Source organism: Hipposideros armiger, unplaced genomic scaffold (genome assembly GCF_001890085.2).
Source record: "Hipposideros armiger isolate ML-2016 unplaced genomic scaffold, ASM189008v1 scaffold_81, whole genome shotgun sequence".
Lineage (NCBI taxonomy): Eukaryota > Metazoa > Chordata > Mammalia > Chiroptera > Hipposideridae > Hipposideros > Hipposideros armiger.
Window position 1 is genome coordinate 2,312,050 of NW_017731431.1, and position 26,483 is coordinate 2,338,532.

Sequence of the window (26,483 nt, forward strand, 5' to 3'; positions counted from 1 at the left end):
TTATTCATTCTGTTTCTTCAAAGAAGTACATAATGTGTAATTAATTAGTGGAAGAGATTTTTTTTATATGGGAATTTTACATAGGAATTATATGATGTCCAAAGTCCCTGTAATGTTTTATGGAAACCTTTTCATTCAAACTGAGTTTTTCTTTTATACGTTAAAATCAATTTTAGTGAAGTTTCTAAAATGGTACTAAGCATGGTTTAATGGATATAGCATTGGATTTGTTGGATTCTCCTGGTTCTGCTTCTAGTATTTTGGGCAAATCACTTAATCATTATGGGCCTTAATTTCTTCAGCTATATAAGGGTGGGATTAGATTATCTCCAAGGTTTTGAACACTTCAAGCCCTTAAGTTCTTCAATTTTAAGTAGAACTTGGTTTTCAGTCTAAACCTAGATGGGAAGATGGGATTTTTATTAGCCCTAAAATACCTCAGGCATGATGAGTTACATTTATACCATAGGGTTTATTAGGCATAGAGGTTAAATCTGCCACATTCTCATTATATTAAGATAACATTCTAATAATTCTGTTAACAATTTATATGAAATTTTATAAATATGAAAATTTACCAGTTAAACGCTGAATGGATGTAGTAATGTATGTATCATTTCAAAGGAGTAAAGCTGTTAGCTGTAAAGGAGCACTGTACCCTTAACTTGAATGAAAAAAATTCATATAAAAATTATAAAATTGAATTTTAAAACATTAAAGACTTAGTTTTTTATAGCAAAATAAATTGTAGACTAGTTTACAACGGATTTATGGGTGAGACCATAGTGATGGTCTGGGAAATAACCAACAATGGTCATATGCCACATTCCAGTTGCTAGTCTTGCTAACACAACTCAGATTTCTAAGTGTCATTGGAAAACCCTTTTGTTGATACCTGTAGAGAATAATACTATGAACTGGTTTTGCTCATCCAAACTAGTGGGTATTCAAGACACCTTTGTTTCCTGTTGGAATTAAAACAAATTACTGATTGCTTTTGTTAAACCGAAAATGTAGTGGGAAGGGCCTAAAGCCCAGGGAGGTGGTACATTCAAAGAAAATACCTTTAAATAAAGCTCTTAGAAATTCATTTAACCATACTTGCACTTTGTTTTTTCCTTGCATCTGTCACTCCAACAAATATACTAAATGTACTTTTGTGCAGAGCTTTCTGCCATCTTGACAGGAGCTCTGAAGACTGAAAAGCCTGCAACAACTCTTAGAAGGAGGTCAATAGTTTACCAAGAAGCCATAAGTGAAAGACCATTACTGAGCAGTAAATTTCACGAATTCAAAGAACCCTTTACCAATTTGACCCTACCTGCTGAAAATGTACAATGATTGTTGGAAATTTATTATTGTTTTTACCCAAGGAAAGGCTTTTACATAGAAGTAAAATGTTACTGATTACCTTTCTAGCTGTAAATAAAGTTTGCCTAGTCTGAGTAATTAACAGCCTCCTATATAATATATGCCCCGTTCAGAATATTAGGTTACTTGCAGAAAACTTCAAATTTAGACTTCTGGTCCTGTGACGTGTGTACCTTGAAATGGGATACAATTCTACCCTTAGAGAAGAAGTGCTTCCATGCTTTTGTGGTTCTAAATTAGGATTAGTGTTACAGGAGTATAAATGCTCTTAGGAGACACCTAAATGTGTCTGTTAAATATGAAGTCGAGCTACAGGAACTAAAAGCTAGATTACATAGCATGAAGTAGAAGCATGATAGAGGGCTACTTTGACCAAGAGATTTGAGATGCTAGTCATATAGGGATAGGCATAACAGGATTTTGAAGTTTATGATAATGGAAGCATTCTATAGTTTAATTGCATACACAATTTAACGGCTGTGGAACGTGAAGAGTAACTTCTAGTCATAAATTGCAACACCCATTAATACAACCGAGCTTAGGTAGGCTCCTGATGGTGCGAGAGTAGACCTCGGAACCTTTCTGTTGGGGATCTTTTACGGGAGGGACCGGAAAAGACACGGATCCTTCCTGTCGCGATGTTGGGAGCCCGCAAGCTCAGCTCCTCCGGGAGTCATTTTTTAGGAGTGCTTAGGTCTGGGTATCGGGCCTCACAGGCTGGCTGCCCTCGCTTAACTTCCTCGGCGGGTGAGTATGGGTGCGGAGATCCCCTCGCACGCAGCCCACCGTGCGGACCAGCTGTTATGCGCACGCGCGGGAGAGGTTGGCGGGCTGGCTGCTACTGGGTTCCCCGCGGGGTCAGGGCAAGACCCTTCTCTTCGTTCTCTGCCCTCGCTGTCCGATGGACAGCCGGCCTGGGTCATCGCCTGCCCCTTCCCAGAGGCTAGGAAGAATAGCTGAGGCTTGTGGTCTGGCCGAGGAGAGCGCTGCCCGCGGACCCCCGCCATAGATCCAGCGGCCTTTGTCTCATTTTGGTTGAGTGCCCCTGGAGCTGGCGACCACTGTGTGCCGGCCAGAGCCTCAAGGTCGTGTGCCTTCTTCCTTTGCCGCGGCAGGCACACCAGCTGCTGTCTCCTAGTTATTAATAGCGTTGTATTTGTGTTTTGTTTGCACTTGTCTTGCCTTTTATCAGAAAGAATTTAAGGCAGCTATACTGCTTTTTGATTAATAGGTTAATTCAACAGACTGTATTAACAAAGATCACGAAAATAACGCACGGAGCATGATGCTCGTAGAAGACAGTTTATTTAATTCACAGTGTTAATCAGAAACTTAAGTTCATCCTTTACATGAAACACTAATAAATCCTGTATGCCAGGCCCTGGAAATTTAAAAATGAATGATACCTCAATGGTCTCTTTTAAAAAATGTTAGAATATAACTAAGATAAAGATATAATGAGCAAAAAATGGGAAACTTAAAGGCACACCAGTAGAGTTAAGTTTGTACTCTCATACAGTGAAAAAGTGTTGCCAATAAAAATGGTGATTTAAATCAATGTGTATCCACACGTAAAGATGATTAGGATATAGTGTTAAAGTAAGTTACAAATCAGTATCCATTATGAACTTAGAGATAACATATAGATGGAGATATATAGTGAATAGAGAGATACATAAATATTTTAGCAGTGATTATCTGTGGTGGAGTTGGTGCTCTATTATTTTATCATTCAGTATATACTTTTTGGAATTTTTTCTTTTTGTAAACATCTTTTATAATCAGAAATTTAGAAAAAAATATAATATATTTCCAAATTTGGGGAGTTGACATAGAAGGAGCACCTGATACATGTTAGGGAAGGGAAACTTCTTAAACAAGTATTGGGTTGTTGGAAAAGTCATGACGTATTTTTCTATGCTTTTCGTTGCAAAAATGCGTCATGACTTTTCCAATAACCCAATATTTAGGGAGCTTCTCTTGAAAGAGTTGTGCAGAAGCAGTTGGAGTAGCCAAAGCACCAGCTTGAATGTCTGCGAGGAGGTTTCTGGGAAACATCAAACTGTTCCTTGAAAAGGAGAGTGTGGATGGAGGGCTGGAGATGAGGCTGGAGAGTGGCAAGGGAAGAGATGAGACTTTTAAGGCCGTGACAGAGCCATGAAATGCCACATACACCTCCTGTGATTGACTTTATCTTGAGGACAGTAGGAAATTATGGAAGAAGCAACGTAATTAGACTTGTGTTTAAGAAATAACATTTGGCAGCTGTGTAGAAAGTGGGATGGAGGCAGGCAACACTAAACCCAGGCAGGCCTTAGAGTAATCCAGATAATAAACGATGAATCCTGGAACTAAGATACTGGCAGGGTAGGGGTCTTGGCCACTGTCAGCATGGCGCCTGATAGGTGCTGGATAAATGACTTGAACTAAATGAAAATTTTCCTCATTCCTTTAAAATCTCAAATACGAGAATGATCACAGATTCAAGGCAGAGAAGGACTTGGTAGCATTCTATTTATGAGTACAAACAATTCGTTTTTCTCAGTTATGGTCAAGAATTCTGGCAATACTGATGACTGCGGGACTTATTTAACAGAGAGAGGGGAGTCCAGAGGGAGATAGGGGTCATCACTGAGTAGAGCGCAGGGACAGTGTTAAAATCTCTGAGGCTCAGTTTCATATTAATACCTTATATATCCTTATCTATGTATCATAATTTATGTAATTCTCCAATAATATCTCATTTACCTGCCTAAAGTCATAAAGGACTTGATGTATTTGAACTGGGTCTTAAAAGGTAGTACAGATAGGTAGGTAGTCAATTTGGAAGTGGTGGAAGAGAGGATAACATCAGCAAAAGCCTAGAAGCACCATTTTTTTTTTTTAACATTGAAATGGATTTGGGCCAGAGTGTGAAGGGCCTATTAAAAAAACAAAACAAAATTTTAGAAAACAAGAAAAATCAGGATAAAAATGTTAACAGACTACGAAAAGACAAGACACAAAATATAAATAACCTTTTGTCTTGGTCCATTTGAACTGCTGTAATGAAATATCACAGACTGGTTGGCTTATCAATTACAGAAATTTATTTCTTCTGGTTCTTTAGACTGAGAAGCCCAAGATTTCGAGTCTAGTGAGAGCCAGCTTCCTGGTCATAGATGGAGCCTTTTTGCTGTGTCCTCTGGGACCTCTTTTATAAGGGCACTAAACCAGTCACGAGGGCTCTGCCCTCATGACCTATCACCTTCCAATGGCCCATCTCCTAATACCATCACCTTGGATACTTAACCTAATTTATGATAAATTGTAACTACACTGACATAGTATTTTCACCTATTAGATTAGCAAAGATAAAAACTTTTGATAATACATTGCAAGGGCGACTATCAATGTATTATCAGTATAAGGAAACCACCGCTAGAAATGATCATATATTCCCCATGGGATTGCAAATAGGTTCAACATCTATGAATGGCAATTACAAATTTATAAATACACTTGCCATTTGACACAATTCTTAGGATTTTATCTACAGCTACTCTCAAAAATATATGAAATTACCTGTGTAATTCAGTCATGTTTTTGGAGTAGCAAGAAATTAGAAATAACCTAAATAAACGTCCATTAATAGGGGACTGCTTACTAAATAAATTATGAGATAGCTATGCTCTATTAAGAAAAAAATCTCTAAGATACACTGATAAGTAAAAAAAAAAGCAAGGTGCAGAAGAATGTATATATTGTGCTGCATTTTGTATAAAATAAGAGAGCTTGATAAAAGAAATTGATATACCAAAATGATATATGTATAAAATATCTCTGGAAGCTTCCATAAAAATCTAGTAACACTGGTTGCCTCCAGAAAGGAAAACTGGATAACTAGAGTCAAGGATAGGAGAGGTGCTTTGTAGTGTTCCCTTTTGTACTTTTTAATTAAAAAATTTTTTATTTAGAAATAATTTAAGACAAATTTAAGACAAATAATTTAAGTTACAAAAATAGTACAGAGAATTTCCATGTGCCCTTCACCCAATTCCTCAATGATAACATCTTACCTAACCGCTGTACATTGTCAAAGCCAGGAAATGGCCATTAGTATGATACTGTTCACTAAATGACAGACCTTATTTGGATTTCACCACCTTTACATACACTCATTGTGTGTGTGTGTGTGTGTGTGTGTGTGTGTGTGTGTTAGCACACATAAAGATTTGTGTAACGACTATTATAATCAGGATATGGAACTGTTTCATAATCACAAAGAAATTTCCAGGCACTACTCCTTTATAGTCAGACCCTATCCCCCAACCTTCACCCTTGGCAATCACTGATATGTTCTCCATTACTACATTTATGCCATTTCAAGAATGTTATGTAAATGGAAATTGTACAGTATATACCTTTAAAAATTGTTTCTTGTTCCCCACTCAACGTAAAGTCCATTCAAGGTATTGTGTGTATTAATAGTTCATTCCTTTTGTTTTCTGAGTAGTATTTCATGATACAGATACACCAGTTTGTTTAACCATTTACCTATTGTAGGATATTTTGGTTGTTTCCAGCTTTTGACTCTGATGAAAAACTTATTATGAACATTTGTGTACAGATTTTTGTGTGAAGAGAAGTTTTCACTTTTTTGGAATAAATGTGCAGGAATGCAAATCCTGGGTTGTATGATAAGTGTATATTTAACTTCATTGGAAATTGCTCAACTGCTTTCCATGGTGTCTGTACCATTTTACATTCCTACCAGCAATATATAAAAGATCTAGTTGCTTCGTATCCTGGTCCACACTTGGTAATATCAGGATGGTTAAATTATAGCCAATTTCATAGGTATGTAGTGGGTTTCATTTGCATTCCTCTCATGGTTATTGATATTTAACATCTCTTCATGTGCTTATTTGCATTTCTATATCTTGTATGGTCCTGTCTTTTTATATCTATTTTACAGTATCCCATCCATTTTATAATTGCATTACTTGTTATTTTTTTTTAATGGGAGTTTTTTGTTTTATACTGTTGAGTTTAAAGAATATTTTTATATATTCCAGATATAAGTCCTTTGTGGGATACATGTTTTGCAAATATTTCCTCCCATTCTGTGACTTGTTTTTTTCCTAATAGGGTCTTTTGCAGAGCAAAAGTTTTTAATTTTGACTAAGTTCAATTTAAGGGTTTTTAAGGGTTGTGTTTTTGGTGTCAGATGTAAGAACTCTACGCCTAATCTTAAATCATGAAGATCTTCTCCCAAGTTTTCTTTTAAAAGTTTCATAGTTTTGTATTCAGATCAATAATCCATATTGAGATCATTTTTGTATAAGATTTGAGATTAAGATTGATATTTTCTTTTTTGTCTATAATGTCTAATTGTTTCAACACCATTTATTGAAAAGACTATTCTTCCATTGAACTGCTTTTGCACCATTGTAAAAAAACCAGCTGGGTGAACTTTTTTGGTCTATCTCTGGACTCTCTTCTGTTGCATTGATATGTGTGTTTGTCCCCTCTCCAATACCACACTATCTTGATTACTATAGTTCTCTGGTAAGTCTTTAAATTGGTTATTGTGATTCCTGCAATTTTCTTCTTCTTCAGTCTTGTTTTAGCTATTCAATTTCTTTTGCCTTTTCCTATAAATTTTACAATCAGCTTGTCTGTATTTACAGAAGAATGGCTATTGGGATTTTGATAAGAATTGTGTTAAACAAATAGATCAATTTGGGGAGAATTTATTTGAGTCTTCCAATTCATGAACACGGTATGTCTCACCATTTATTAGGTTGTCTTTGATTTCTTTTTTTTTTTTTTAGCTGAGCCATCCTGCTACCTGTTGGCAGCTCAGCGGCTGCTCAGCTCGGGCTGGACTCGAACCGCTGTTGCTCAGAGCTCAAACTCTTGAGCGAGCTCTTAACCAACTGAGCCACTCGGCCGGCCCGTCTTTGATTTCTTTTTATCAGTGTTTTATATAAATTTTCAGCATACAGACCCTACACATTTTTTTAAATTTATTTATACAATGGAAGTATTTTTTTCTGTTTTGGACTGATTTTAAATGACACAGCATTTTGAGTTTTGCTTTCCAATTGTTTATTGTTAGTATATAGAAATAGTTGACTTTTTTGTGTGTTGACCTTGTAATCTGTGACCTTGCTGAACTCACATCTTAGTTCCAAGGGCTTTTTTTTTTCCCCCAAATAAGGACAGTTTAATTTCTTTCCATTTGTAGGTCTTTTATTTCCTTGGTTTTTTTTTTTGTTTTGTTTGTTTTTTGTTTTTTCTTTTGCCTCAGTTCACTGGCTAAAATTTTTAGTACTGTTTTGAAAAGGAGTCCTGAGAATGGATATTCTTGCCTTGTTCCTGATTTTAGGGGTAAAGCAGTTAGTTTTTCACTATTAAGTACTACGTGAGCCAAGATTTTTATGGATGCTCTATAGATTGAAATAGATTCTATTCTTTGTTGAGAAATTTTAGTCATAAATGGGTGTGATTTTTGTCAAATGTTTTATCCATATCAATTAATAAGAATATGTGTTTTTTCTTCTTTTGATTATTAACATGGTAAATTACATTGATTTTTAAAATATGAACTGGTGTTGCATACCTGGAATAAATCCCACTCGGTTGTGCTATCGTATTTTTGTTATATGTTGCTGGATACTATTTACTAATTGTTGAGAATTTTTGTGTCTGTTCCTGAGCAAAACTGGTCTGTGGTTTCTTTGCTATACCATCATTGTCTGGTTTTTGTATTAAAGTAAAGCTAGTTTTATAAAATGGATTGAGAGATATTGTTCACTCTACTGTTTTCTTGTTTTTTCTTCTTTAGGTGTTTGGTAGAACTCTCCAGTGAAGCTATCTGAGCCTGGAGATTTATGTTTCAGAAGGTTTTAACTATGAATTCAATATCGTTAGTAGTTATAGGACTATTCAGGTCACCTGTTTCATCTTGCATGGATTTTGGTAGTTTGTGATTTTCATGGAATTAGTTCATTTTGTCTAAATTTGTAGAATTTCACTGTGTAGAGTTGTTTACAGTATTCCCTTATCATCCTTTTTATGTCTGTTGGCTTCATAGCGATATCCCCTCTTTAATTAGTGATATTAGTAATTTAGGTCTCCTCTTTCTTTGTCAGCCTTGCTATAAGTTTATCAATTTTATTCATCTTTGCAAGGAGTTAACTTTTGACTTGACTTACCTATTTTGTTTTCTTTTAAATGCCATTGATTTCTACTTTGATCAGTATTATTTCCTTTTTTCTTCTTGCTTTGGGTTTATTTTACTCTCTTTTCTAATTTGTTGAGGTAGAAACTTAGATTATTAATTTGAGATCTTTTGTCTTTTCTAATATGAGTATTTAGTGCTATGAATTTCTCCCTAAGTACTGCTTTAGCTATGTCCACAGATTTTATACATTATGTATTTTAATTTATTTCAGTTTTCTTTCCCTGAGACTGTTTTTGACTCATGGATTATTTAGAATTATATTGTTTAATTTCAAAGTTTTATTCTTTTCATGTTATCTTTCTGTTATTTATTTCTAGTTTGACTCCGTTATACTCAGAGAACATACTTTATATGATTTCACTTCTCTTAGCGTTGTAAAGGTTTGTTTTATATCCCAGGATATGGTCTATCATTATGAGTGCTCCATGCATGCTTGAAAGAATGTGTATCCTGTTTTTGTTTGGGTGAAATGTTTTGTAAATTTCAATTAGATCATATTAGTTGATGGTGTTGTTCAGTTCTTTTGTATCTTTGCTGACTTTTTTGCCTAGTGGTTCTGTTAATTACTGAGAAAGGTGTGTTGAAGTCTTCAACTATAGTTGTAGATGTCTATTTCTCCTCTCAGTTCTACTTTTGCTTCATGTGTTTTGGAAGTCTGTTTGGCACATACACATTTAGGATTGCTTTGTTTTCTTGGTGGATCTTCCTTTTTATCAAAATAATTTTCCATAGTAATTTTCTTTGCTCTAAGGTCTACTTTGTCTAAATGTTTGTTGAACAATTGAATGTTCTGCAGCAGAGCATTAGTTCATAAAGCAGGTCCCTATTTAGGTTTGAACATATAGACTGGAAGAGTGTTTATTTATAAGACATTTTTTCTCCTGCAAAGGGTGTTGAGCATATGTATAAATCCATTTCATGTAGCTAAAATGAAAGTGACAGAATTTGAACTAGTTTTGACAAATAATCTCAGAATCAGTATTACCCTAATTTAAAAGATAATGTAGTTTTAATTTAAATCTCATTTTTTATAATTTTTGCAGCATAATGTGGATGTAAAAACTAATGGCATGAAAAACTTAAATATGCATTGCTTATTTTTACTAATTATAATTTCAGAAGTGTCTGATTAGAGTTACATGGCAGAATGCAAGATCTTTATTTTATATTTTAGAATAAAATCCAAAATTAAGAAAAAAATCCTTTTATCAATTTTAATATAGTTTCTTCAAGTACATGCATGGTAGAGATTCTTATTGTGCAATGCTTTCTCTAGACATTTAATTTTTTTTCAATTTATTCAGAGAATCAGCTCAGTTGGACTCTACAAATTAAACCATGGGTTTTTCGAGAATACAGAATCACGTGGTCCAGATCGTATGGAATGACTTTTGCCTGCTTGAATACAATGAAAACTTACAGGTAAGTTTATCCATTACTGTGGCAAATATTTTCATATTTATGTGCAATAATAGTTTTGTATTGGTTGTGTTTAATAAACCCTGTCAGTAAGTAATAGCTAATGTGGTTTGATTATATTGCTTTTATTTATTTAAATATTCTTATTTTTCCAGCAACGTTTAAATTTGGAATATTTCAAACCCACAGAAAAATGTAATACAGCATATGGTGCATACCCTTCATCCATATTCAGAGATAACTTGTATTTTAGATATGAGACTGTTACTTGGAGAAGTATTTTTTGCTTCCTCAATATCCTTATGACAGGACACAAATAATGCTTAAAATTATAAATCATTTGGGTGCAAAATGAAATAGTATGATAAGGTGGATAAGTATGTTTTAGGTAGTAAGATTGAATCAAAGTAATGTGTTTCTATATTCTTATTTTATAAACCAATTTCTAACCCTGCAGAAAATATCGCATAGAGATAAGGTATGAGTGCAGGTTTCTACTTGTAAATGAGCTAGCTCCTTTAAGATTCCATGTCTGCGAAATCATTCTTTAGTCAACTGAGCATGCACCTACTGTTATCTATTATAAGTTAGTCCTTTATTTTGCATATTGAAAAGGAGGGTAATAGTCATAATTAATATGAAGGAAAAGTGACATTTAACTCTTAAGATGATAATAAGTAACCAATATAGAATGTATTATATGAAGCTAAGAAAAACAGTGAAAATTTGAATGGCATTACCTATTCCTACATAACAACCTTATTCTCTTTTACCCAAGAACCTTTGGACAATTTTCCTATCATGATCTTTGACCTGGTACTTGGTGTAGTTGTCTGTCTGATGCCTGTTTAGTCCCTGTTTGATTCCATCTGATTAAAAAAAAATTTTTAGGTTAATTATACTTTTCTGGGCCTCCTCCCTCTGAATATTCATTTGACAAATGTTTCCTGAGCACCAGCTGTGTTTCAGGAACTGTGCTAGTCACTAGGAATAAAATGGTAACCTAGACAGTCGATGCCTTGCTCTCATAGTACTTACGTTTTTTTTTCTGTTTTTTTTTATAAAGATTTTTTTTTTTCCATTGGGGAATTGGGGGGATGGGAACAGCACTGGGGAATTGGGGGAAGGGGAACAGACAAGTTGCTGTCTTTTTGTTCTTCAGTCTAGTTGTGGAGGACGTTGCTTCACTGGCCCAAGTTGGCACCATCATTGCGCTCTTCCTGGGCGAGGCAGATCAGTCGCCGGCTTCTGGACGGCTGCTCACTGCGGCTGCTGGCCGCTCACGCTGGCTGCTGGCTACACACGGTAGCCCATGGCAACTCACTGCAGCAGGGGCTGCAGCCTATGCCATCACCAGCAACTCACGGCAGCCCAGCTCCAGGTTGAGCTGTTGTTCAGCATCTTAGCTGTGGAGGGCAGTGTCACTGGCCCTCATATGTGGGATCCGAACCGGGGCCCTCTGGCGTCCCAAGCCAGTTCTTAACCATCGTGCCACTTAGCCAGCCCTAGTGCTTACGTTTTAATGGGGAGACATGATCAAATAATCACATGGGCCCATGAAGAAGTATAAAGTTGTATAGTCCTCAAAATAGGAGAGATTTGAGAATCAGGGAAGACTTCTTAGATGACATTCCATTCAAAGCTGAAAGATGAGGAGGAATTAAGTAGGTGCATAGAGGAGGGAGAGGGAATGTGAGAATAACGTTCCAGGTGGAGGGAACAATGTGTACAAAGTACGTGAGGAAGGAGCAGATATGGGCGGTTCAAAAAACTGAAACAAGACCCCTTTGGCTGAAGTGGGGAGGATGAGGAGAGTAGTGGATGCATTGTGGAGAACAGATTTGAGGGAGATGAGGTAGGGAACAGGCAGACTAACTCGAAGGCTAGGACAAAATTTAAGCAAGAGATGATGGGAGCTTGGTTTGGATGATGGCAGTACCAATGGAGAGAAGATGGAGGCACCTGGGTTCAAATCCTGGCTGTACCACTTAATTAATCTCCCTGAGCCTCCCTTTTCTTATCTGTGTAATAAGGATAATAGTACCTTATAAAGTTGCTGTGAGGATTAAATGAGATGACATATGACATATGTGGAGTTCTTAAATAGTATTGGCATTTAGTAAGTGCTCAGTAAATGGTTACTACTATGGCTGCTTTTATTGTTGTTTTTGCTGCTGTTGTTGTTAGATGTGACCCAGAAGGCCAAGTTTTATAGTTTCATTTTCATTGTAACTTACTTGGAAAGCAGTAAATTCTGTTTCATCTGTGATTATATATGTATATAAGGAGCATGATTATAAGAAAGCTTGGCTTTGAAACATCAAAAATGGGAATTTAGAATCTAATAAATTAGAAATTAGAAATCTTTCTATATAATATGTCCCTGTTACATGTTTTAAAACAGCGTTTTTTGCCTGGCTCTTCATTTTGACCTATTAGGTACCCTTGGACAAGACTGTACAGCACTTCTCAAACTACTGTAGACAGCAGTGAGGTGAAAACCTTCCTGGCCCTGGCTCACAGGTGGTGGGATGAACAAGGAGTATATGCACCTCTTCATTCTATGAATGACCTTAGGGTGCCATTTATTAGGTAACATTCCAGAAATTCTGTCTTTTAAAATGCAACTCTTTTTTTTGTTTGTTTTTGTTATTTTTTTTCATTTTTCTTAAAATGCACATCTTTTTAATAATAATTCTTCTTTTGAGTTCATTTTCTCTTGTTTTATACTGAGGTTCAAAATGCTGTATTTTAAGTTTGCTTTAGAAATTAGGAAGATTTTCTTCAATATTCATCGTTTGAAGCCAATAATATTTTTAAATAATATCCAAGCTCTAGGCTGCTTTCATAAATTAACTTGAAGCATTTTTGAACATTATCAGATTAATTAGAATTAAATGCTTATGAAAAGGAACTAGGGTTCTATGGCATCAAGGTCACCTTATAGCAACTTTGACCTTTAGACAGTCCTAATAAAGTGAATACTGCTGGGACGGTTCAATTTAGCAAATATTTATGGAGCACTTACCTTGTATAGAGCTTGGAGGCCAGACCCTGGAGAAGCTACAAAGATAGTCATCATTTGAAATATAGTCCCTGTACTTCAGGAACTTATAGTTTGCCGTGGGAGGTAAAGGCAAGGGCTCGTCAGACTCCATTTATCAAGAAATTGTTCATTCATTCCTATGTCCATTTAATCATTAAACACGTTTGAGCAGATGGCATAGGCAAGGCACTGTAATAGACACAGAATATCAAACTCAGACTGCCCTCAAGGAGCTTCCTGATGGTGTTGGTGGTTCATCCAGAACTAGTACAGCAACAAGAGAAATACTGTTACCTTTTTATTACCACTGAATTTGTGATCACTGAAACACTATGGCAAAGAAAAGGGAAATGTCATTCTGTTAGGCTTGATCAGTGGTTCTCAAGGTGTAGGCCCTGGGCTAGCAACATCAGTATTACCTGGGAACTTGTTAGAAATGCAAAATGCTTAGGTCTTGCCCTGGACCTACTGGTTTGGAGGGTCAGCAGACTATGTTTTAGCAAACCTTCCAGATAACTTTGGTATACTGTCAGCTTGAGAACTACTCTATTCAAACTACCATGACACCATCACTTAAACATCACACTAAAACATATCACAAGACAGTACAAGTTATGGTTAGAAGTTTATTATTATTTTTAAAATTTATTTTATTTTTTTTAGCTGAGCCATCCTGTCACCTGTGGGCAGCTCAGCGGCAGCTCAGCTTGGGCCGGGAATCGAACCGGCGACCCTGTTGCTTAGAGCTCGCACTCTTGAGCGAGCTCTTAACCAACTGAGCCACTTGGCCAGCCCAAGAAGTTTAGATTTTATTGTGAGCATAATTGGGAGCCATTGAAGGAAAGTGATATGATCTAAATTATGATATAAAGGAATCATTTTGGCCAATGTGTGAAGAATGGATTGGACTTCATTTGAAATGGGTCCTTTCTGTATGTTACAACATTCTGAAATTATCTGCTTAATCACTATCTAGGTTATTCTTAGACGTCAGTTAATTTTAATAGCAATAAAAGATATCCTAAGATATTCTTATTATATACACACTGTGCCAAAAAAATGTGTACACATTTTAAGAAGGGAAAAACTATTAAAATTGTAATACTTAATATATACCAATAAAAAAAGATGAATACAAGTCACGTTTGACTCCTGCAATTACAAGAGGTGCTCAAAGTGGTTACCATCAGCATCCAGACACTTCTGATTATGGCGAACTACTGCTTGAGCAATGTTGACCAAAGTGTCCACTCGTATACATTTTTGGCACCCTGGTATAACATTTATTTTAATATAAATATAATTAAAATTCATATATAGTCCAAGTAAAAGTTTAGTTTACAATATATCTGTCTCTGTGTGTGTGCACATGCGTGTGTGTGTGTGCTTATGTTTGCCCATGTGGCAAAGTATTACCATGATTATTTTAGAATTAAGTTTACTTGATTTGGATACCTGTTTACATGATTATGAAAACACCACTAACTGAGAATATTGAAAGAGACTCAATTTGCAAGGGAATATAGGCAAATTCTGAAAATACAGATTTCCAATTTGCTTCTTCTAAGCCCTGTAAAATAACCTATTGGCTGCAAACATGAAATGGGTATAGCAAATACTGACACTGTAGCTAATAAGTCACATGATATCTCAAGCAAATAAAATTGGGTTAATCTAAACTGGACTATTTTTAAAGTTTTTCTTAGATTACGACTAAACTAATAATTAAATCATAATTATTACTAGGTTAATTCAAAAGCTTTACTTTAAACCTCTTGCTTTCGATTATTAAAAATATCTTACAGATTAAACATAACTAGTCATTTCTATCAATGCTGAAATAAAAGACCTGTTTACTGAAAACATTAATAATCCATTTAAAAGGAGAGTTTAATGTTTTCTTGAAAATTGTACACTTTTAAGACTTAATTGATAAAATTAATACTGTTTTATATGTTTTGAATTTTTTTTTTAAGAGACAATCTTTTAAAAACAGTTGCTAATCACCAGCCAGGAAAACCTTTGTCTGGGATGAAGATTCTTGATGTTGGCTGTGGTGGTGGATTGTTAACTGAAGTAAGTGATTTTCAACATTCCTGCCATTTTTAACTGGGGGAAAAAAATTAAGAAATGGGCTTATGCCTCATTTATCCTTTAAACAAACAATATTGTTCATTTGAATAATGCCTAATGTGTTTAATATTTTTATAATTATAAAAGGAATACCTACTTTTTCTTAAAAATTTCAGAAAATTATAGTGAAAGATTTTTTTTTTAACACAAATATGAGGCACTGGTCATTTGAATAGCTTTGAAAATTTTATTGTCTCTTCCATCCCAGGAGATTAGGTAATTTCCACTGGTTTAGATGCTGTGATAAGCTGTCCGTTTGCACTGCTTCAATATCAAAACCTAACAGAGTTTTGCCTGCTGTGCGGCTCTTCCCTTCTCAGGTGCGTTAGAGTACTTGGAAGAAAACTCCTTCTCCCTACGAAGGTTTGCTTTAGCTTATAGTAAATTTATGTCCTGCAGCTCTATTTTGTATTCTTCTATAAGAATACAATATTATTTCAATACTGTATCATAATCTGATCTTTGAAAGGTATTTTAAGCAACAGAATAGGATATAAATATTTAAGTGAAGCAGGTTCAATGAGATGTTTCTGTCTAGGTCTGTACCAGCCAAGTTGACCACCTAACAGAGGCCTTTGATACAAAGCTAAGTTTCCACATGCACAGAAAACATGTTCTTCATGTGGCAGTGGGCTGGTTTCTTCTGATATCAATTATAACATTTCAGAAAATGTAAAATGTATGAAAATACATCCCTTAGAGTCATGAATATGTAGTGTATCTAACTGTCAATGAGTAAGATTTTACTATACGTGTTCTATAATCTCCTCAGTCTATTGTTGCAGATCTTATGTCTCTAAAGTTAAAACAGTTTGATTTATACTTTAAACTTATTGACTAAAAAGTTATAAAATAAATGCTATGCAAGTTTTGGTAAAAATTAAGGCTGTGTTTAGAAACTTGGGTATGTTATGGGAAGTGATTGAATATAAAAGTTGAAAGAAGAATTAGCTATGACGAATCATTTCTAACTAGTCACAGAAAACAACTATTGAGAAAAAAATGGTTCTTCAGGTAATTTGAATACCAGAAATTTTTGTGGTTTTTATGATATATTACATTTATTGCATTTTAAATGTGTCAGTACTGTAGTATATGCATATAAATGTACTGAGAGAATGTAGACACTTTTTTTCACTATTCTCAAGTAGCTCTTGATCAGTTTTTTGTTGTTATGATTATTGTTCTCACTTTTAAGCTTTTTATTTGGAAATTTTCAAACATGTACAAATTAGAGAAAATGGTATGATGAACTCCCCTGTACCCACAAATGATCTCCAGTAGTTATCCCGTCGTGGTTAATCTGGTTTCCTTTTTGATCAGCTTTTTATTGCTAACATGTGTTCTGTTTTCTTTCTGTGGGTAACGTTTTTTTTATGCCATTAGCCTCTAGGGCGGCTTGGGGCTTCAGTTCTTGGAATTGACCCTGTGGATGAAAACATTAAAACAGCGCAGCGCCATAAATCATTTGATCCAGTCCTGGATAGGAGGATAGAGTACAGAGCGTGTTCCCTGGAAGAGATTGTGGGAGAGGCTGCAGAAACATTTGATGGTGTCATCGCTTCCGAAGTTGTAGAACATGTGATTGATCTAGAAACATTCATACAGTGCTGCTGTCAAGTGTTAAAAGTAAGACTTATGGAGTTTGCTTGTTTGTTTTCTCTTTTCAATGCATGTATGTAGCCATAGCAATAAATGTTTCACAGTACTCGAAACCAGGCAGCCAGGATGAAGGGACAGCATCTCTGCTGAAGATTGCTTCTGCCTCTCAGCATGCCCTCAGGGACCCCAGGGACCCGGGTTTTCCAGCTCCAGGATCTCGGTGTCCAGGGAGCTTGACAAGTGTTGGTGTTGAACATTATAATACAACCAATAGAGGCGTAGTGGTATTTGTACACTGGTAACATCTAGATTAAATACCTAATAGACATTGAATGACAATGAATAAGAAGTTGGTTTTGATTAATACTTAAAAATCAGTAAAAACCATGATTAGCATAAATTGACTTAGCATTTAAGTATCTCTGTATACAGTGTTATATATAACAATTTTCAGCTTATAAAAGAATACTTCATACATGTGATCTCACTTAATATTATCTACAACCAGGTTAGGGAGGTAAGGCAGGCATTGTTATCACCTCCCTTGACCAATGACGATCAGAATTTGGGAAGTATCAGAGGTCGCTAGGCACTTATGTGGGACTTAAATCTACATCTTTTGATTTCAAGTGTGGTTCTTTCCATTATATTATTATGTTTATATAATTTGCCACAGGCTTAGTCTTCTGAAAGTGGTTCTAAATATTCTTTTAATAAATATTATTATTACTATATCAACTCTGTTGTTTATGTATTCAAGAGGTAACACCCTAAGGTCAAGAGCTAAAAGAATAAAATACTTAGCCCTTACCTAAATAGAGCTTTTTAAAAAGAGATTTAAAAAAATAATAATTTTAGATTTATAGAAGAGTTGTAAAAATAGTATAGAATGTTCACCCAGTTTCCCCTACTGTTAGCAAATTACATAAGAAGGGTAGGGACTAGGGTGAGGCAAGTGAGGCATCTAAGGCACCAAAGTGAAGGAGGCACTTGCTTTTCGGTGCCAGTCCTGCGTTTGCACACCCCAGAGAGTGAGTGCTTCCTTCAGTTTTGTGCCCTAGGCACCTCCCTCTCCTCACTGTAGTCCTAGCCCTGTATATAACCTGTGGCTCATTTCTCAAAACTAAGAAATTAACGTCGACATAATATTAATTACACTACAGGCCTTGTTAAAGTTCATTAGTTTTTCTACTAATGTCATTTTTCTGTTGCAGGGTTCAATCTAAATCCTACATTGCATTTTGTTGCCATGTCTCCTTAGTCTCCTTCAATCTGTTACTATTTCTTGTTGTTTCCGCTTAAATGAGTTTTATTAGGCTTATCTTCTATTTTCCAAGCAAAGCTCCTTAATTATTTTTGTGTTGTGTGTTAGTCAGTATGTATGAGGGGAGGTTCTTTCACATATGAGAAATGCAGGTGTTGTGGAATTTAGAACTAATGTTTGCTTTAATGGAAAACCTATTTTTTAGAAAAAATAAATGGCCAAAAAAAAAATAAATAACCATTGCTCACCACTCTATTTCCTTAGAGTAAGATCTTTTAGAGCACAGATTAGATATTCATTAGTGATTTTCCCCCTAGCTCTATTAAGATATAACTGACACATAAGTGATTCTTAATAAGACATTTTAGAATACTGGAGTTTTACAGAGAAAAGTTAGAATGTGTGATAAAATCATGTCTGATATTTCATTTAAGTGCACATTCCATTATTTCAGGGCCTCCTCTTTTTTATTTTTGATTTGGGGTGTTATTTGACATATATTCCCTCTCTTTCTCTACACACACATACACACACACACACACACACACACAGAGATATACAGAGGGTGCTAAAAAATGTATACACATTTTAAGAAAGGAAAAAGCTATTAAAATTGTAATACTCAATATATACCAATAACAAAAGATGAATACAAGTCACATTTCACTTCTGCAATTACAAGAGGTCTCAAAGTGGTGATGCTTCTGATTATGGTGAACATTGTTTGGTAGACTTCTGTGGCAAGCGTGTAAACTGTTCTAACACCATGGCAGAAGAAGCAGGACTTGTTGCTGTGCGAGGCCTCCCGGATCTTCCCTTGTGTACATCACACACAGTACCATGCATCTCAGACTTATCATGAATGCATACAATTGTTAGGCGTGTTGGAGATTCTGTTGCATATTCACGCTTCCATTGTCGTTGTACTTCCACAATGGTCTCAAATTTCAAATACCATTTCAAAATGCTCATGTGCTTCTCAAATGACAACCATGCCTCCGTCATTTTCTTTGACTGTCCTGCCTATCGCATGGTGATGCTAGCATTCATTTGATTAATGCCATCTTTTGAACGAACACCATACTACACATTGCTACCATAATTCAATTCAACTTCAAAAAGTAATATATAGATAACATCTCTTAAAATCTGTATATATTGGCACCCCATAGTAAGGTGATTATTTTGGAGGGACTCTGGCATTTTAACCCCATCAGGCAAAAAAATGGCAGACTAAACAATCCCATAAATGATTTGTATTCATCTAAGTGCTTACCTTGGTCTCTTCATTTTCTTTATACTAGTGAAATCAAAATAAGACAAAAACTTTCAAATCTTAATCATTAATGTTTTTGTCAAAGAACGCTTACTGACGTTGCTCGCCTGCCCAAGATGTGAGCTATACGCTGTACCAAACAAGTTAGATAGGCTCAGCACCCAAAGAGAAAACAGTGTTGATACATGTTAAAGCTTAAATGAGGACAAGTACCAGGAAGAGCAGCCTGATCTCATTTCTCTATTTCTGTTATAAAGTATCTGATATGTACACAAGAATGTATACAGTATAAATATAAGCCACGGTAATGTGTGATTTTAAGAGTTGTAAGCACTGTTGCATAAACTCAGTGAGTGCGTCTGTAGTGGACTGCCTTTAATAATGAATTTCCCAGGAGAAAAAATACTATTTTGATAAATTACATTTTATTCATACTTATGTATCTTAGCTGCACTTAGATTATTTGGAAGGAGGGTGAAGGAAGCCAAGCCTTTACCGAAATGCTACTCCTGACATTTAAAATTAAACGTCTATGTATATATTTTTTTAGCCCGGTGGTTCTTTATTCATTACTACAATCAACAAAACTCAGCTGTCCTATGCCTTGGGAATTGTTTTTGCAGAGCAAGTTGCAGGTATTGTACCAAAAGGTACTCATACCTGGGAGAAATTTGTTTCACCCGAAAACTTAGAGAGCATTCTGGAATCAAGTAAGTATTAAGCATTTTTCCAATTTTCAAGGCCTGGCTGAACTGTTAATGTACTGATAATTATTAATCACACAACCTCACACTTAATTCAGTAGGTCACTATTGTTAGGATATTGGTTTCATTTCCTCAGCGAGGTCATGAACTCCTTGAAGTTAGGATTAAGCATTACGCATAGATAGATACCAGTTCTCTACCTGTGGCACCTAACCTAGCGTCAAGCAAATCAGATGATCAGTGAATACTTTTTGGCTGTTTAGTCCTCACTTTTTAAAGGATGAGGTACAAATGTCTGTTAATTATACATGCTCAGTTTGTGCTGTTGAGGCCCTCCTTGTATCAGCTTATCTTAGATACTATTTTTCCTTGTACTCAGACATGTTTTGAACTTCCTTGCCACTTTTCATGTATTTTATGGTACTTATAGCATACTTTATGTTATGGCTATTTTGGCGTGTGTAAGCCCCTTTTTGGCCTGTAAGCTCCTTGAAGTCAAAATTCTGTCTCCTTTTGGTACTCTCTACATCGCCTACCTCTGCTTTACACGTCATGGGCACTCGATTTATGTGTTGAATTCCTGTCAAGTAATAACATTTGTCAGTTCATTTATTTTGCATTTGGTATTCCTTTTAAAATCTTATCCTCGACTCATATATGTCTCATGGTTTTATTTCAGATAACAATGCATCAATAAACTTGGTTTTATTGGAATATTATTAGTCCAGTGCAAGGTAGTAAGTTCTAAAGATTTCTGCAAGTAACCTTGTTGAAAATAGAGTAGAAAAACATTTTAAAGATGCCTTATAGGAACAATCACTTGTTGGCAGATGTTTTCTAACAGCTAATGTTTATTGAGTACTTACCAAATTCCAAGCACTGTGCTACTTTACACACAAGTCTTATCTAATCCTAACAGCTCTGTGATATATGTTCTGTCCATGTGAGAAAACTGAAATTCAAAAGGATTAAGTGACTTGCTCAGGGTTGTCATCTACTAGGTGCCAGAGCTGGGATTTGAACCCAAGCAGTCAGCTTTACGGTTCAGAGTTTATGGTCTATGCCACAGTAAAGAATGACCAGTACATGGTTACAAAGTATTTTTGCCCATTGAGTTAAGAATCCGTTTTTAACATGGAGAGTTGCATGAGACTCTTCATACTTGGAAGGTAAATATTTATTAAATCTACTCTTTCTGATATACATTTTTTTCCAGATGGTCTATCAGTTCAAAGTGTGGTAGGAATGCTCTACAACCCCTTCTCAGGTTACTGGCATTGGATTGAAAACACCAGCCTTAACTACGCAGCTCATGCTGTGAAGCGCCAAGACCCAGAGCCTGCCCAGTTTGTTTTAAAGGAGGAAGGAGAAGAGCTCGGAGCTAGAGCCTCCACCAACCCAGGTGTGCGCGAAGAGCCCAAGGAATGAATGGTTTCTGAGGACTGGAGTAATACGGTGGGAAAGTACGATCTTTATAAATACAAAAAATATACAGTTTATCATTTGAGATATACAGGATCATACAGAAAAGAAAGTCAATAAAAGGGTTAAAACCTTGGATAAAAGTTTTTGTTTTTCCATCTAACAGCTACTTTCGATGGATTATTCTATGGATATAAAACGTTTTGTTGAGGTAGTGTGTGATCTAGGAGTTTATATTCCTCAGCCTTTGTTATATCCATAGGGTATGCATATTTCACTTCATCTTACAGATTATATGTTTCTTTCCAACATGTATGCACATATATACATGTTATAATATGTTTTAATCTAAAGGAATCTGTATCATCTATGTTCTTCTTTATTTGGTTTTTAGTTAAAGGCAGTTATGTTTCTGACTGATGAAAACCAAATATAGTTTTATACCGCTTATATGTGGGAAGATAAAATATATTTTTCCTTTAAATTTTAGTTGAATGGAAAGCAAATGGATTATTAAAATATATGCTGGATTTGGATTCAAACATTAAAATCTAGAAGTTCAGATTATGTTGGACATACTTCTTTATGTAGTTCCGTACATGTTTTATGGTATCTTTTTTTTAAGTAGAAAAGATTTTTTTTTTTAAACTCAATTTTAAAATTTAGTTATGGAAATTTGCTTTCTCAGCTAACATTTTTATACTTAAAGAGACTGACTTGAAATATATTTTTATAATTCTTGAAGTATGTGAGACTCTGGCTTTTTCTGGAAGTCCAGTGCTGTAGAAGGACATTCACAGGGAGTGTGGACCAACTGTGACAAACATGGATAGAACGCATGTGACACAAGTAGAAGCTCAGCTTTTACTTTCTAGCCTGTTTCACTTTTAAGCTCATTTGGTTTTACTTTTGTTTCACTTTTAAGCTCATTTTCACTTTGTCAGTGTTTGTTGGATGGGGCCCTCAGGCAAACACATCTCAACCTTCTTAGCTTATCATGTGCTTGTTCTCAGTGTGTTTTCAGGGGAGGAAACTGAAATTTAAACAATTGAGAGAAGTTTTAAGTGTAGTTGCTAATGTCTAATTAGGGTGTGGAAAATTAGGAGCTCCCATTGACCTCCATTTAGACGCTTGCTTCTTAATCCAAAGTCTGCTAGTTTTATTACCAAAATGAAACTTCCTCATTCTATCTGTTGGAAAGAAAAATGTTGGTGTTGAAGATTAATCTGAGATCCATGTACAAAATGCAGTTCCCTAAAGTACATTTATTTGAGAAAGCCCTAACATTCAGTTATTAAAGGTATTCATTGTTAAGTGCTGAAAATTCAAGATGATTCAGTAATAGCTACGTTGTGTTTCACTTGACTTCCTACAGAATGAAGAGAGAAAAATATGGTGCCTGTGTTTATAATCTTAATTTAATCTTTCAGGCCAATTCCAACCAAATTCCAGGGGAAATAGGCTCCAAAAGACCTACACATTTCTTAAAAAGAATCTTTGTAGAGCAAGGATTGCCCAGCTGAAAAATTTTAATTTTGAGAACTACCGTACTTTTGAAAAGCTGCAATCTGACGCATAGGGCTATGATGGGTAGTTTCATCTACAAACCTCTCAGGAACTCTGGGTTCTTGAAAGTCTCCTGTAAGAAATAATGATGGAGACTCTAGTGCTGATAGTGCAACAAAAGACATTGTAGACCTGTTTTAGAATGAGAAAGAACAAGGCTGGAGAGAGCAAGAGGGTGAACTTGCCTGGGATTGGTTTGGGCTGAGAGGAACAGCTGTGGGAAGACCTGGACCACCTCGACCTCATGAAGGGAGTCAGATTGCTCTGCGGGGCTGATTATAAAAACTGCTGGACTGGGCTGGCCGAGTGTCTCAGTTGGTTAAGAGCTCGCTCAGGAGTTTGAGCTCTGAGCAACAGCGGTTTGAGTCCTGGCCCGAGCTGAGCAGCCACTGAGCTGCCAACAGGTGGCAGGATGGCTCAGCTAAAAAAAAACCAAAAATAAAACAAACAAAAAAACCTGCTGAACCATTTAAGGTTGTCTCAAAGGGCTATGAGTACTAGGAGAACAAAACTTGAAAGCACTTGGAGCAATCAATGATGGCACGGAGGGTCACACAGCAAGGCAGATGGTAGGTAACCAGAGAAGTCAAGTGGTATAGCTTTTCCCAAAAGTTCCCTATGGAACTATAGGACCCAGCAGCCAGCACCTATAGACAAAACTCCCATAGACCCTGGAGGAGCCTTCTAGAAACAGGATTCTAGAAATTAGGCTGTTTAGGAGACTAGACCAGAAAGCAATTACAGTTGTTACTGAAGCTTTGATTTTTCTCAAAATTGCTATGTTCTGGGAGGAAATTAGCATTATGCAGGTATATAAAACATTGCTATACTTCTGTGTTCTATATTTTTCCTGAAGACAAAACATCATAAAAACTTACCTTTAATTTTTTTATTTTACACCTAGAAGTTTGCATGAGGCACTAGAAATGTTGTCACATTATGTATCCCCTAAATTGTGTCTGACTGCTCTGAAATGAAAATGGCAATATTGTATCAACTTTCATCTTAGGAAACTTCCTATTTTTGATCATGTTTGCATTTGGAGAACAGGGGTGCCTTTTAGATACTAAGGTTGAGCGTTTTGTTTGATTTTGATTTGTTAACAGGGTCATTTTGTAGATAAGCTCAAAGACTCAACAAAGAATCATTCTTTGTAATTACGTTGCCTTGGAGAATTTGTTAAAGGTGTTCCCATTGTTCCAGTGGATTCCACATGGATAGTTGGAAAGCTTATAGAATGAAGTGTGTCCTATCCCTCCCCTTCCTGACACAGCCAAATATATCAAAAGAGTTGTCCCCATTTTCTCATTCTGTCACTTAACTCACTGTGGTCCGCATTCCAACATCATTTTTTTTTTTTTAAGATTTTATTGGGGAATTGGGGAAGGGGAACAGCCAGGTTGTTGTCCTTCATTCTTAGTTGTGGAGGGCACAGCTAGCTCAGCTCCAAGTCCAGTCACCATCCAGCCACTCGTTGGCAGCTTGCGGCCGTTCAGCTCAAGGCGCCGTGTTCAATCTTAGTTGTGGGTGGGCATAGCCCATCATCCCATATGGGAGTCAAACAAGCAACCTTGTTGTTAGGAGCACGTGCTCTCACCAGCTGAGCCATCCTGCCACCTGTTGGCAGCTCAGCAGCAGCTCAATTCAGGCACAGCTCACTGGCCCATGTGGGAATTGAACCGGCAACCCTGTTGCTCAGAGCTAGAGCTGTTAACCAACTGAGCCACTCAGCCGCCCCCCCCCATCATTGTTTTGTTGAAAGAGTTTTTGCCAAAGTCACAAATTGACCAAGTGACTATACCCAAGGACCATTTCAGCTCTCATATGTTTGATGTTCCTAATTATCCCCCACCATTTAAATGTTCTTCTCCATTTCTATGCCTCACTCCCTTTGACTACCCACTCCTTGTAAGTCTAAGTCCCCTTTTCCTATTCTACCCATCCACCTGTTGGCTCTCATTGGAGGCTCCCTATACCTATACTTTTATAGTCTCATGTAAATAAATCTTCCTCAAATTATCTTATTTCGAGTGTGCCATCTGTTTCCTATTGGGACCCTCAGTGATGAACTGACCCATACACAATCTCTTCTTAAAACCCTTTAGTGGTTTCTCATTGCTCCTAAGATAAAAGGTCTAAGTCCCTCAGCATGGCTGCCTACTTCTCAGGCCTCATTGTTTTTTGAAAGTATGTTGGATTTTTAAGAACAGAACACTTCATTACAGGTCTTTTGCACTGTTTTAAACTTTACATTTTAAAATAATTGTAAAATAATGTCAGACTTAACAAACAAGTTCCAGAAGTAATCCATAGGCTTCCCGTAGATCCTTCACACAGCTTCCCCAAACTTTAATGTCTTTAACTGCAGTGCATTAAAAACCAGGAGATTCACATTGATACAACACTATAATCTACAAACCTTATTTAAATTTGTTAATTGTCCCACTACTGTCTGTTTTTGGGAAATATTATAAGATCACACATTGCATTGTCATTTTGTCTTAGTCTTCTTTAATTCGGGACAGTTTCTTTTTCTTCGTCGTTTATGACTTTGACACTTGAAGAGCACTAGACATTTGTTTAGAATGTACCTCAACTTGTTTTTTTTTCTGATTTTTCCTCACAATTAAATTCAGGTAATGCATTTTTGGCAAGAATATCCCTGAAGTGATGCTGTGCCCTTAGTGCAGCCTGTCAGGAGGCACATGATGTTAGTATGTCTTCTTACTGGTGGTGGTAAGTTTGATTGCTTGGCTAAGGTGGTCTGCCAGGTTTCCTCACTGTAAGTTACTATATTTTCTCTTTGTAATAAATAAGTATCTTGTAGTGAGATACTTTGAGAATATGTAAATACCTGTTATTTATTATATTTTGTCTGTGCCATCATATGGTCACATCAGTAGCATGACCACACACAACTGGATTATTATCACATATTTGAATTGTCTGTTTGCAGGGTAGCATCTCCAAAAGCAAATCAAACAGAGCTTCACAAAGTCCAGAGTCTGGGCTATTGGCCTCAGTTCTCTTAGCTTCGCTGCCCTTCTATGATTAAAACAACTACATGATACTTACTGCAACTTCATAAAATACTTTGAATACCCTGAATAAAATTATACCCTTTCTATATTATAGTTATAGTTTTTACTGTTGCTTTAATGATAAATTGAAGAAAAGTATTAAAATACTACACATGAAAAATACCTCAGTCAAGCAAAAAAGTAAAAAATGTTGAACACTATCTGAAATGTCTTTGATGTGTGCTAGGGACACTCACGAGGGCTTTTGTGCTACTCTTGACCTGGAACGCACAATATTGAGAGGCATCAAGTATTTATATAGACTGGTAACCAGGCACAGGGTCAATTCATGCTTACTGGAAATTTTTAAACCTGGTCTGGTGAGGTCCCTGCAATCCTGCTAACCTGTTTGCATCATTATAGGCTTA

General features: G+C 36.1%; 1 protein-coding gene across 2 annotated transcripts; it reads left to right on the forward strand.

Moving 5' to 3' along the window:
• The first annotated feature begins 1,995 nt into the window (after nt 1-1,995).
• COQ3 (coenzyme Q3, methyltransferase) lies at nt 1,996-22,031 on the forward strand. Of its 2 annotated transcripts, XM_019643658.1 has the most exons (7): nt 1,996-2,118; nt 9,907-10,024; nt 12,461-12,613; nt 15,044-15,143; nt 16,587-16,829; nt 19,893-20,052; nt 21,264-22,031. In XM_019643658.1, the coding sequence occupies exons 1-7, from the start codon at nt 2,010-2,012 to the stop codon at nt 21,473-21,475; spliced, it is 1,095 nt and encodes a 364-aa protein (XP_019499203.1). In that variant the 5' UTR covers nt 1,996-2,009; the 3' UTR covers nt 21,476-22,031. The 2 variants fall into 2 exon arrangements, with proteins under 2 accessions (XP_019499203.1, XP_019499204.1); XM_019643659.1 differs by lacking the exon at nt 12,461-12,613.
• Nucleotides 22,032-26,483: the final 4,452 nt, after the last annotated feature.